The sequence below is a fragment of the Simochromis diagramma genome, unplaced genomic scaffold (assembly GCF_900408965.1).
Source record: "Simochromis diagramma unplaced genomic scaffold, fSimDia1.1 OVJJ01000026.1, whole genome shotgun sequence".
Classification (NCBI taxonomy): domain Eukaryota; kingdom Metazoa; phylum Chordata; class Actinopteri; order Cichliformes; family Cichlidae; genus Simochromis; species Simochromis diagramma.
The window spans coordinates 8,356,007-8,368,863 of record NW_024386985.1 but is presented as its reverse complement, the minus strand read 5'-3'; the positions used below and the strand labels follow the sequence as shown (position 1 = coordinate 8,368,863).

Below are 12,857 nucleotides of genomic sequence, written 5' to 3'. Positions count from 1 at the left end.
CTCCACCTCTCCTATATCTCTCCCCCCACCTGCAGAGTGAGCTCCTGTAGTGAGGAGACCACCTGCAAAGATATAACAACCTCCCCACCAGTTAGAGAGCCCCCTAGTTGGGCCGATGCACCAGAGGTCCCCTGCACTGGGGCTGAGCCCCCCTGCACCCACCCGCCCACTGCTCCGGTGACACAACAGCCAGGACCCAAGCCCCCAAGGCCCGGCCAGCACCCCAGACCAGGGGGCGGAGCACCCCCAGACCCCCAAGCCTCCACGCCCGTCCCGGACCCCCCCAGGGGCAGCCAGGCTTAATTTTTTATTTTTACATTGTTAAATATATCGAGTCACGTTCAGCCAATGTTCAGGCTGTGTTTGTGTTTTTTTTAGGACGGGGAGAACATCTTCTACCTGGCTGTGGATGACATAGAGACAGACACGGAGCTCCTGATAGGCTACCTGGACAGTGATATGGAAGAGGAGGAAGAAGAAGAGGAAGAGGATATTAAAGATGAAGATGAGAACAGTAAAGAGGCCAAGCACCTTGTAGAAATGGGTACAGTGGAATGTTTTAGTTTGCCTTCTTATGTATACACATTTACAGGTGATCAGTTTATAGCACACACATAAAAAAAAAAAAAACTTGCCCTACCTGTCGTACTGTGTTCATTAACCTTAATAGAACTAGTAATAAAGAAGGAGGACCACCCCTGCTTGCTGTGTGAGAGCAGTTTTCCGAGTGAAGAGATCCTGGCTGCCCACCTCCAGAGTCTGCACCAGAGGCCCAGCACAGAGGAGAAGGAGTTCAAATGCAGGAACTGTGGCAAAAAGTTTCCCATCAAACAGGCTCTGCAGCGCCAGTGGGTTTACTCTTTCATTACTTCTAGTGTAGTTTTATTTCATGCTCAATGTTTCTCTGATCTCTGAGAAGTCTGAAGTTTGAAGAGATGTTAAATCAATTCAGGGAACTGATTAGATTATGTGTTAGATAGATAAAAGTTTGGAGTCAATGATGAAGTACGTGTATCACTTTGACCCCTCAAAAACATTAATATAGCATAAAGCAACAGTTTATATGCTATGATTTGACACAATCTAACACAAACATACAATAACATCAAGTAAATACATTTGATCACATTGCACAAAACACTGGCCAATATTTAAAGCCATAATCAGGTAAAATTAATGTCATATTTCATCTTTGGCCCAAAACTGAATTAGCAACAGTCTTTGGTGCCTGGCTATTACAAGTCAAAATATTTAACATTAGTCTGGGCAGGCATAGAGACCTAGAGGCTTGAACGTGAGTGGTTAGTGGAGGCATTCATTCTAGTTTTACCTTTCGACATAGATATGCTAACTGCTCTCCCTTCTTTTAACTCTTAATGCTAATTTAAGCTAAATGGGTGCTAGCTTTAGCTTTATTTTGCAGTATTTGAATGAAGAGTCTGTTTCAAAAAATGTTTAAATTCAGTTTTTTTTTAAATTTACTTAAAAGAAGAAAATAATTTGACTTTTTTCAGTGGAAAATCTTTTAATAATGTTACGCTGATGTTTTTCTGCTCTTGATTATTTGTGGTAGTCATCCTGGACTTGTTTTTATTTTCAATCCTCCCCCAGTGTTTTGCATTGTTCTGAGTCACTAGACCCATCAGCTGACTCCAAAGCCCATCAGTGCTCCCTGTGCCATTACACATTCGGCTCAGAGTCCAGGTAACATGCATCATCCAAACCATAGTACAGGACAGTGTAAAGCATGCAGTTGCACCACTGTTACTCTGTAACTCATAACTCTTCCTCTTCTCCTTTCGTCTTCGATACCTCTTGTGTGTGCAGTTTTGAACAACATAAGGAAGCCTGTAAAGGAGATGCCAGGTTTATATGTAAAGCCGAGAGCTGCGGCAAAAGATTTAAGAGCAAAGACGCTCTGAAGAAGCATAAAGGAAATGTTCACACAGGTTGGCACCTCTGTCTCTCTCTGTTTCGCAGTGTTTCTCTGTGATGTTCACTGCCTCGTTCTCTCTGTTGTACACATGCGTAGCACTTTCATGTAATAAAGATAATCGTCCATTAGCAGCCTCAGCACTCAAGGAACTGCAGTTAGAGTGCATGACCTCGATCAGTTAAAATCTCTGCGATGTTAAGACACATCTCTAATTACTTGTGTTCCATAATTGCTGACCTGTGTGTGCTGGGGCAGCTCACTCTTTCAGATAATTGGACTTCCATAGCTATTTATGATGGGATGTAGGGCAGTGGGAATCTGTGCAGCCTTACATATCAACCCGAGATTAAGACATTAATCTGAGAGGCTGATGGAGCTGAGATCTGCGCCTTTATGTTTTTTCCCAGTGCAGTCAGAACTAAGTGGTGTGTGTGTGTGTGTGTGTGAATGTGTGGGCGAAGGGGGAAGTGGATCAGACGCAACAGATGTGGGTCATGTAATTCAGACGGGGATAAAGGGAGGGTGTCACTGGTCCCAAAATGGTGGGATCACTGGGGCTATGAGTAAGGGAGTTCAATGACAAATAAAACATTTGGTGTTTTTCTTTAACCACGTAATGATGTGTTAGTGTACCAAAATTGTTGTTCATTGCTAACAGCTCTGTACGTGGAGTTTTGTAATGCACTTTGTTTGTTTCTTTGTAGGGAGTGCACGACGGAAACTCACATGCACCATATGCAACAGAAAATGCTCCTCTTCCCTGAATTTACAAGAACACAGGAAGGTGAGCTTCTCTAACATCTTCTGTACAGCTCAGTTTATCCCAGGCGGATACTTTGCATTGGATCTGAGAGGATTTGCTCAGCTTACGCAGTTTTGCATGATCCATTTTTACAGCGATGTCTCTTTGGTGCCGTTTCTCGCTCTACAGTGGTATCCGTCAATCTCCACTGTTTCTGTAACCCAGTCTAACCTCTTAATCTTGCGTCTGCTTCACATGCTTTAGGGTTCATTTATTCCCTCTTTACGATCAGGTTTAAACTTATTTGGGATGACAGAGCAGAGAGAGGACGGCGGTTTCTTTTTCACTAGCTCATCCCACAGGTCTGTTGAAATTGACGAGGCTCTGCTTGCCGAGCACAAGGTTTTAACAGGGTCCCCTTTCTCACTGATGGATTACAGATTTGAATTTAGCTGTTTAAATAGTTCTTTAAAACATTTTTATACAGCTAAAATTAATTTTATTGCTGTGTATATAAACCCTTTTTCAGTACATGATTTTTCTATGTCTAACACGTGCGATTAGGCAAGTTTTTCCAAGCTACATTCCTCTGTTGAGTAGGCTAATGGGTCATCCAAAGATGTATTTTCTTTGCAATTACATTCTATTAAATTAATTGCATTAACTAGTTATTAATAATGTAGCTGACATGATTGAGGGGTTAACGTTTGCTATGACAATGCCAAGATAAACACTAGAGAATGGTATTTATGTAAAAAAAGTAAATGCGTGGTCACACTACAGCTATTTGGCTTTCGCTTATATTCTCTTCTATTTATGTGTAAATGCTGCAGTAAGAGCAGATGTGGCTGAATGTCTTGATTTGCCAGATGGGCTTTAAGGCATGTAAAACATGGTGCACAATATTTGTAAAGACATTAGATATTATCATTTTATTTTTTATTCCAGCCTGTTTTGCTACATTTTTAAACATTTTTATCGTCAAACTATAGACTGTATATAAAAAATGGACACAGCCACTGTGACATTACCCATTAGCTGTGAAGCTCTGTTTTGAAACTTTGATTTTGGCACTTTGGGTTCTTCTATGCTGTTCTTGTTTTTTGTGAACATATTTTAACCAGATGGTGATGTGTTAAATTATTAGCTAATGCTAGCATGTCTGGTTATTAAAGTGATCCCTGGTACTTAGTATAATTAGACAAACGCGTTCAGGATCACATAGTTTGTGATGTTTGCTGACGACATAGTGATCTGTAGTGAGAGTATGGACCATGTGGAAGAGAGCCTGCGGCAGATGGCCCCGCCCCTCCCTGAGCCTGGTTCTGCTGGAGGTTTCTTCCTGTTAAAAGGGAGTTTTTCCTTCCCACTATCGCCAAAGTTCTTGCTCATAGGGGGTTGCATGATTGTTGGATTTTTCTCTGTATGTCTACCTTACAATATGAAGTGCCTTGAGGTGACTGTTGTTGTGATTTAGCACTATAAAAATAAAACTGAAAAAAATTGAATTGAATTGAATTGAGGTGGTGGTATGCACTGGAGAAAAGAAGAAGGAAAGTCAGTAGAAGTGAGACAGAATAAATGTGTGTGAATGAGAGAGAGACAGTTTGAATGGTGAAGTTGCAAGGAGCAGACATAGTGAATGTGGATGAGTCAAATACCTGGGGTCAACCATCCACAGCAATGGTCAGCGCACGAGGGAGAAGAGTGTCCAGCCGAGGTGCAGCAGGTGGAAACGAGTGCCAGGGGTCATTTGTTACATCACCCCTTTGTTTACAAGATGATAGTGAGATCTGCTGCGATGTATCATAGCAGATTAAAATGCATATATGCAAATATCAATTTGGGGAAACTATCAGTTGAGACCAAAAAGGTTATACTCATGCTGGCCATGTTAACATGGGAATCTATGACTGTTCTAGTTTGTGTCCCTTCTGCATTAGCATAATGTGAACCAGCCTCGGACTGCAAGAAAACTCAAAACAAAACAATCTCAACTGCTCAAAACAATCTCTTACCAGATGGTCTTATACGCCAGCACAAGTTGAGCCTGTTTAAGCATCTTTGCTGAGCTCAGTCATATTCAATTGAAGAAAAAGATGCCTTTTTTTTTCATTCTTTACAAGCCGGTCAAGCCAGATCTTGATTTGCAGAGAAAAGTCTGAGGCATAAAATAAGCCTGCTGCTGTCAGCAATATCAAGCTGCTTTAATATTTTCAGTTGAAGACCATGTGCTTTTTTTGTGTAAGGGTCATGTTGTATGACTAGGCAAACTGCTCTCTATCCAGTTGTACGCATTTTATATATAATAGTAAGTCAAAGGTGTTAAGGAAAAACTATAATATCTTAGTCTACTGTTTTTTGTGCTAATTATCCCTTCATTTTAGTCTTGAGAACCTATTTTGTACAGCACTTTTCAGTGATGTTGGTTAATAAATTAGTTTGCAAGTTGTCTCAAATAATTTGTCTTATTAGAAGTCATTCATTAATTATCCCAGTTGGTGATTGTGAAATGTAATTTTCTGCTGTCAACATCTATCATCCAGATTAATCAGCTGACATTGTTCCATCCCTGTCCACTCATTCATCAGCAAGCTTCTTCCAAACCGTGCAACTGTTGTAAAGTCACCTGGAAGTGACACAGTTCTGCAGAGAATCATTTAACCTACTTCACCTGTCTATGCATCGGTATTCTCCAGTTTCAGATCTCCAAGGGGTTTTAAAATAGGAGTGTGTGATATTCCTGTGTGGCCTCCGGATCTGTCTGTGTACCAGTTTTACATCTTCTATTATAGTAAAAGTGTTTTCTAATCGCACACTGTTGTCTGAAAGTAAAGTAAAGATGTTTCTATAAATTTAGGCCACAACCACATGGGGTTTATATAAATTACCTATTTTTTTTTACAGTAAGAATCGAGTATAATGCAGATTTGAGTCCCATTAAAAGTGTTATTTTAAATATGTCACATTTCTGACAAAAATCTGACATGTTCTTATAGCTTCAATCAAAGCCAATGGGCATTTAGTATTATTCTTACAGAAGAGAAATCAAACTTTCCATACTGATAATTTGGCTCCAAAGCAGCTTAAAAACTGCCTTTATCATCATTTAGCTGAACAAGGTTTTGCAGAAGCAGCTGACAAGAGGAGCTGCGTTACATTAGCATATGCTATTGTAGCTGTACGCCGGGGAGCTATTGAATATGCAATTACTGGAACTGTGCTGTGAAGCAGAAAAGGCATTGAAAGTTTTCATCACTTTAATTGCTTTTCCGTCTGTAGACATCAGTCTAATGAAAGCGGACAAGATTTAGTTTCAGTTGACCATCGCACACTGAGATCCTTGAACTTTCGCAGCTCATTTCCCCTGAATTTTTTCAGTGGTCAGCAAGAACAAAACTTCAAATGCTCTCGCTCTGTTTTTTGCTCTTGTACCGTAGATACATGAAATATTTGAATGCCACGCTTGTGACAAAAAGTTCATCTCTACGAATCAACTGAAACGCCACATGATAACACACTCGGGTAAGACGATGACGCTGCAACGATGAGCTGACCTTTTTGCTTCATGCGTTCTCTCTGCTTCTCGGAGATAATCTCTGTTAATCTGTCACTGATCAGAGAAGCGACCGTACACCTGTGAGATCTGCAGTCGGTCATTCAAGCGTTTGGACCAGGTGACGGCTCATAAGATCATCCACAGCGAGGACAAACCGTACAAATGTAAGCTGTGTGGGAAGGAGTTTGCACACCGCAATGTCTACAAGAATCACAAGAAGGTGAGCAAGTGTATAAGATGTGAAGATCCACTTTAGATTTTTATGTTCTATAATTAAGTAAATTATGTTAACTATACCACTGTATCCAGACGATTGGTGCTTTCAAAGAGGAGATACTCCTTAAAAGTCAGTGTCACTTCAAAGCTAGAATTATTAGTGAAGCTGTGATCAATCAGGGTCTCGTTGGTTGCTGTTATCTGTGGGGTCTCTGGGCATTTCCACCCTTGAGGTTCCCTGTGTTTACTTTTGGGATTGAGCTGTCACTCAGACAGATATGTGGGGGGGGGGACAGACGGGTGTCGCAAAAACAGAAGCACTTTGAATCTAAAGCCCCTCAAGCTGCTTGTCTTCATCAAGTCAACAAACTTAATTGGCTACGGAGCCTTAAGCAAAATCCTCCTGCATCAATTTACGAAGCCTCCCCGACGTCCACGTCGAGGCGGGAGGCGGCTTGTGTTACACTTTATAAACATGCTGCTCGATTCTCTTTGCAGACGCACTCTGAGGAAAGGCCTTTCCAGTGTGAGGAATGCAAAGCGCTGTTCCGCACCCCCTTCTCTTTACAGCGTCATCTTCTCATCCACAATAGTAAGTATAACCATTTATGTGTCCATCAGACTCCTCAAACACTGTTGACATAGAAACCTCCTATCTGGGATGATAGTAGTAGATAAATCTGCTACTATCCAGTTGAAACTGCTGAAAACTGCTCCTGTGCACATACACGAGTACAGCAATATGACCAGCTCATACATTTCCTGGCTAATTGTGATCAGCTGCAGTGGAACCACCATATTTACAGTTACTCCCACAGGTTTCTGTTCAGGATTCTTCGAGCTCCATGTGTTCTCCTTATAATGCCTCAGAAGCTGTAAGTAGATATCTCCTTACAAAACATAGACATCTTTGATCTTAAAGTGACGAGTTCGCCACATTCTTTCACAACATTTTAAAATAAAATTGCCCCGTTAAAACCAGCCTACTAAGTTTTACAGGCTATAGTCCTGTATTTTTACTGTTTTTATTGCCGTCTCATCCCTACCACTGTGGATATTTCCAGACGCTGTAACCCCATCAAAAGTCTCCCTGTTAAGACATCAGTTGTCTGATTGTCTGGTCCCCCCTGAATGCTTTGCTTTGACAGAAACTTTCTCCCTGGACAGTTGAGCTGCAGATGAGTCTTGGCAGGATGCATTAGTCGTCCTCAAACTGTGCCAGATAACAAAAGGATTGTAAAGCTCAAGGCATTTCCTGCTGCTGTCTCAGGCGGCAAGAAGCAATATAATATCAGGACTTTTATTATGTATCAATGGGATATAGGGCTTGAGGATTGGATGTGTGATTTCATTGTGCTCTAGGCGAGAAAACAGAAATAATGTACCAGTAAAGCTATCCAGTAATTGGCCAATGAGTAATTTTCAAAGACTTTTTTTTAAGTGCTTCTTGGTCAGTTGGATCACAGACAGAGAACCAAGACACTCAAGTGTTTACACCTGAATCTAATATGTGTTACTATCAGTATCGCTTCCATAAGAAGGTCAAAAGTCTTTCCTCGAGGTCTCTGTGTTCACCAGTGAAGTGGCAGATTTTTGAGCAAAGAGGAGAAAATGTTTCGGGGAGTTTGCCCATTTTTGGACTTGACTTTGTAAGTCCTGCATTGATGGTATATTTTCCTGCTTTTCTAGCTGAGGATGTAAAATTTAACATAACAAAAGACATGTACACGCGCGCTTTAAAACCAAGTGTAAAAACCACCCATTTCTCACATTTTGCTCAAAACTGCAGAACTATTGTGTAAATGTGCCAAAAGAAACAAAAAAGGCCATATTTTGGGGTTATTATTGTGATAGAATAACAAAATGTGTTTCAGTATTTTTCAGTTGTTTTATAGATATGAAATTATTTATTAGATCTTAAAAATGCAATTCCAGAGATTATAGGTAGATGTTGGGGTGGTGGAGGGGTTAGAAGAGAAAGCAGCAGCATATTTATAAATGTATACTTATACATTTTGCAGCATATGTGGACCATCAAATTGAGAGGGTGTGTCTGGCATATGACGTGCCTGACATGAGAGTGTGTGTGAAGCAGTGCAGTTGAAGCTACCTGCCTGAACTGGCTCACAGGCTTCGCTCTATTTAAACCTTTGGTTCTTTCATATTATGTCATCATAATTCTTAAATCCCACATTCTTTAGCCCTTTTCTGTACACGACTTTAAAGTTGCAGTGTATTTGTAACAACGTAACAAATCAGTATGTAGTTCTTGCTTTGGGTAGGGCACATTTATGTGTTTAGACCCCATTTGTAGACCTTTGGCATAACCCCTGCGTGTGTGTGTTTGCATCTAAATTAAAGTTTGTGCATGCTTATGTAGGAGCGTGAGTACCTTATTATCAGACTGAAGCCTTGCTCTGTGTTTTCATGGAATCACTTTGCGAGTGTGCCGTTGACGTTAATTACCATCACGAGAGTGTTTCCATCTAAATTAAAAAACAAAGCGAGCCTCAGCTTTCGCTGGTGTTCCTTTTCACTGAGCTGACCATCATCTGCCTTGGTAATAGGAGAATGAATGCAAGCTTGTAACCACTTGCTCCCTCCATCTAAACTACTCTGTGGAAATTGAATGATCTCCATATAATTGAAACATCTTTTCTTGAACAATAGAAGCTGTTGTGTGGAGGCAGAGAGCCGAGGCGTGAAGGAAAACATCAGGCTTCGCTATCCCAGCAGCTGACATAACTGTCTAAAAGCTGTCTGTCTGGAGTTTTAGGCCTGTTCAGGGAAATGATTAATAAAATAGGGCATGTTTTTTAACTTTTTGACGTACAGGCCAAACATATGGCAGAGTATTTTATTTTATTGTTTACTTTGGCGTGTGTTCAGCTACACATACACAATAAAAGGCAACCAGAGCTTTTTAAAAGATGGTTGTCTGGGTTTTCTTTGTAGTTATCTGCCCACACAATAGCCCTGGTGAAATTGGGTCCCCTCTTGTTGTGCGTGATGACTCTGTGTTCAGACGTTTAACAATAGCTGAGTTGAAATGGCTCTTGCAAATGTTCATCTTTTCCTTGCTGCAGGTGAGAGAACATTCAAGTGTGACCAGTGTGACGCCACCTTCAAGAGGAAGGACACGCTCAACGTCCACATCCAGGTGGTGCACGACGGCCACAAGAAGTACAAGTGCGACCTGTGCGAGAAGGCTTTTGTCACTCCTTCTGTCCTCAAGAGCCACAAGAAGGTGGGTGAAAAGAGCTGGAGCCAGACGACCTCAATCATACGCGGTGATTGCACGTCTGCTGGGGCTTTGTCCTGAAATTGAGTTCAAACACAATTGTAGTTGCATTTATTTGAAATGCGCACAGACATAACAGTTAGAAAATAAGTTGTGAAACTTTGCAAAGTAATATTTAGACAGTTACTAAGATTATATGCCATTTTGAGATAAAAGTTGAAGTAATGGAAGAACTTTGCTAAATTGCAGCTTAAAGCTGATTTTCCATCATCATCACTCTGCTATCAAACTAAATTGTAATAAAATCAATGGCATGGTGAACATCTATTCTAACAAAATATTTCCATTGTTTCACATTCTGTCCTGCTCCTTGCCTCTTGACACTGATTTCTCTAACTATACTAATATTTCAGACTATTGAATCTGCTGGAAACATCCATCTTGACCGTTGTTGCCTAAGCAGGCTTGGAAATCAGTTCATATGTTGATTAGAAATGGCAGTTAGTCCATTAGCTCCGCAGGCTTTCAGAGCCCCGAACGGATCTCGCTGCAGATTGCGAGCCCTAAATCTGACAACGTCCGGTGCAGTTATGGATCAAGATTGAAACCAAGCAGTTTCTTGGCACACGGCAAAAGAAAATGTCTTGGAGGTTGTCTCAGAACAGTAGGGCTGAAGACAGGCATGTTGAACTGTCTCAGTGCTCGGGGGTGTCTGGAGGCTGCTGAGAAATCTGGCGTTGATCAAAGTCAGGTTGTCGAGGAGATGACAACTTGCCGACTGTGTTTACACGTGTGGAGCAACCCCACTTTTGGCCGCGTTATTGTTGAAGTTGTTTTTAATATGCACTTTGATACTATGCAACTGTTTGTCTCTGCAAACCTGGCTTCACAAATAATTATCACACCCACGCTCTAACTGGAGCGCCGCTCACAATTCGGAACATATGACGAGAATCTAAAATATATGGTGAAGGATACGAATCTTTCTTAACCTCAGGAAACGCGTGAGTCAGACTTCTTATGATCACAGTAAGAGCTTACTTCCCTTTTTTAACTACCAAGGTCATGAGGCGTTTATGCAGGGCTGCAGCTGCAGGTTGATTAGAACAGATATTTTTCAATTACTGTCGTTCAGTTGGAGTTTTTGAAAAAAAAGAAACTGTTAAACTTAAAAACACACACACACAAAAATAATCGCTTGTTTATTAAAACTAGTTGCCGGTTATGTTTTTGTAAGCTGGCCACCATCTGACGTCTTTTAGAACAGAAACAGAAGCAGCCATTGAACTGGAATAATTTGATTTAGTTCATCAAGTGAATGAATCAGTTTCACTCATTGTCCGCGTCATTAGGTACCCATGCTCAGCTGCTCGTTAACACAAACATCTAATCAGCGTGGCAGCAACTCGATGCATTTAGGCATGTAGATGTGAAAATATCCCACGAGAGGCAGTTTTCTGAGTGAAAATGCCTTGTTGATATCAGAGGCGATTGGCTTCCCTGTCATCTTAAAGCTGACTGCAAAGGAACTATAACTTAAATAACCACTGGTTACAATTAAGGTGTGCAGATGACAGGCTATGAACGCACAACATGTCAGACCTTAAAGGAGATGGGCCACAGCAGCAGGAGACCACACCTGTTGTCTATCGTTCAGGTGAAGAACAGGAAACTGAGGCTACAGCCCGCACATATTATGAGTCTCAATTTCTGATGCAATATTTGGACAGCAGGGCCAGAATTTGCCATAAACAGCAAACACCACACCCTGAACTCTGTTGTCATTTGGTAGTTGCTTCAATTCTTTCTATTAGATATAAACTGATATATCAGGTTATAATGCCAAATAAAGTCCTGTTTTTACAGTGTTTATCTGTTGTGACACATTAGTTGTGCTAAATATTCAAAGATGAGGAAGAATATAACCACTTATTTCAAGAGGCAAGGTAAACCCTGGACAGGACGCCCAATAAGTGCATGTCTTTGGGAGGAAGCCGGATGACAGGGGGAGAACATGTAAACTCCACACAGAACTCAGGATCTTCTTGCTGTGAACCACCATGCCACCGTGCTGCCCATGTTGAAAGTTTCTGTTAATTTCTAAATCAGTGCATCCCTACTCACTAGATTCAGTGAGTAGTTTTTTTTAAATTCAGTGAATTCAGCATTGCTGTAGTTCTACTTAGTATCAGAAATAGTTAAATAAGCACAAGAAATGTGTGTGTTTGGTTTCTTTAACACATGTAGCCAAAAACCACAGGAAACAAGGGAAAGTATGAGTTGAGTGCTTGACCCTCGAGGGTTAATCAGTGTGAGTTTATTTAGTCGGCGCAATCGTTATGGAAACATTTCGTTTGACAAATGCTGTCATCTCACCTGAACCAAGATTTTATGTTACAAGAAGGAGGAAAAATTAAATATTTCAAGGTTGAAAGTGACACTGATTTGCTGAAACAAACAGTTTTTGCTTTCTTTTCTTCTTTGCTTGTTCAAGCAAAACTGAATGGATGGCATGAATTTCATTTTATATTGTACAGTGCAAATGTCTCGAGCAACCTCTTCTTTCTTGATATTGTACTTCCAAGCAGTAAGACTTTCTTATCCTATTTTAAAGTGGTCTTGAGCCATAGTTCTCCAGGCTTTGCTTAAAAATCCAAGGAAACTTACCGAGTGGAAGCGGCAGGCCTAAAAAGCTATTTGCAGCAGATAAACGGTATGTTTAGGTTCTTAAGAAATAGAGAAATAGTTTTGGGGCTGCTTTTAAGCCAGTGGTTTGGGAATCTTGCCAAAATCAGATTTTTATCCATGAGGAAAGCATCTGTTTGGCAACAGCTTCATTTATCAGTGTGACAACGATCCCAAACAAAGTGCCAGTGCAGTAAAAACATACCTTGGAACACACAATGGAACATTATAAGTCATGGACTGGCCTCCCCATTACTGAAGCAGTGACAGAAAATGGAATAAAAACCACCCAAAATCTAAAGAAAAGCTTTGAATGTCCTCCGGGAAACCTGGAAAACTATTCCTGATGACTACTTAAAGGCTTGCCTAAGAGAGTTTGGGCTGCGTTAAAAAATGAAAGTGGTCACAGAAAGATTGACTTTGAAGCTCATTAGAATTTTTGCCTTATTTCCTTTGATGTTTTTATATGTTTCAATAC

General features: G+C 40.7%; 1 protein-coding gene across 2 annotated transcripts in view; it reads left to right on the top strand.

Annotated features, from left to right (window-relative positions):
- prdm5 (PR domain containing 5) overlaps positions 1-12,857 on the top strand; it is a 43,247-nt gene that overhangs the window by 5,826 nt on the left and 24,564 nt on the right. For both annotated transcript variants that reach the window (XR_005697056.1, XM_040040283.1), the window contains exons 4-12: positions 379-544; positions 671-848; positions 1,612-1,704; positions 1,828-1,949; positions 2,641-2,720; positions 6,119-6,203; positions 6,300-6,457; positions 6,952-7,045; positions 9,540-9,700. Coding sequence is in view for 1 of the 2 variants with exons in the window: in XM_040040283.1 (XP_039896217.1) it covers positions 379-544; positions 671-848; positions 1,612-1,704; positions 1,828-1,949; positions 2,641-2,720; positions 6,119-6,203; positions 6,300-6,457; positions 6,952-7,045; positions 9,540-9,700 (1,137 nt within the window). In the remaining variant the exon portion in view is untranslated. The remainder of the gene's footprint in view (positions 1-378; positions 545-670; positions 849-1,611; positions 1,705-1,827; positions 1,950-2,640; positions 2,721-6,118; positions 6,204-6,299; positions 6,458-6,951; positions 7,046-9,539; positions 9,701-12,857) is intronic.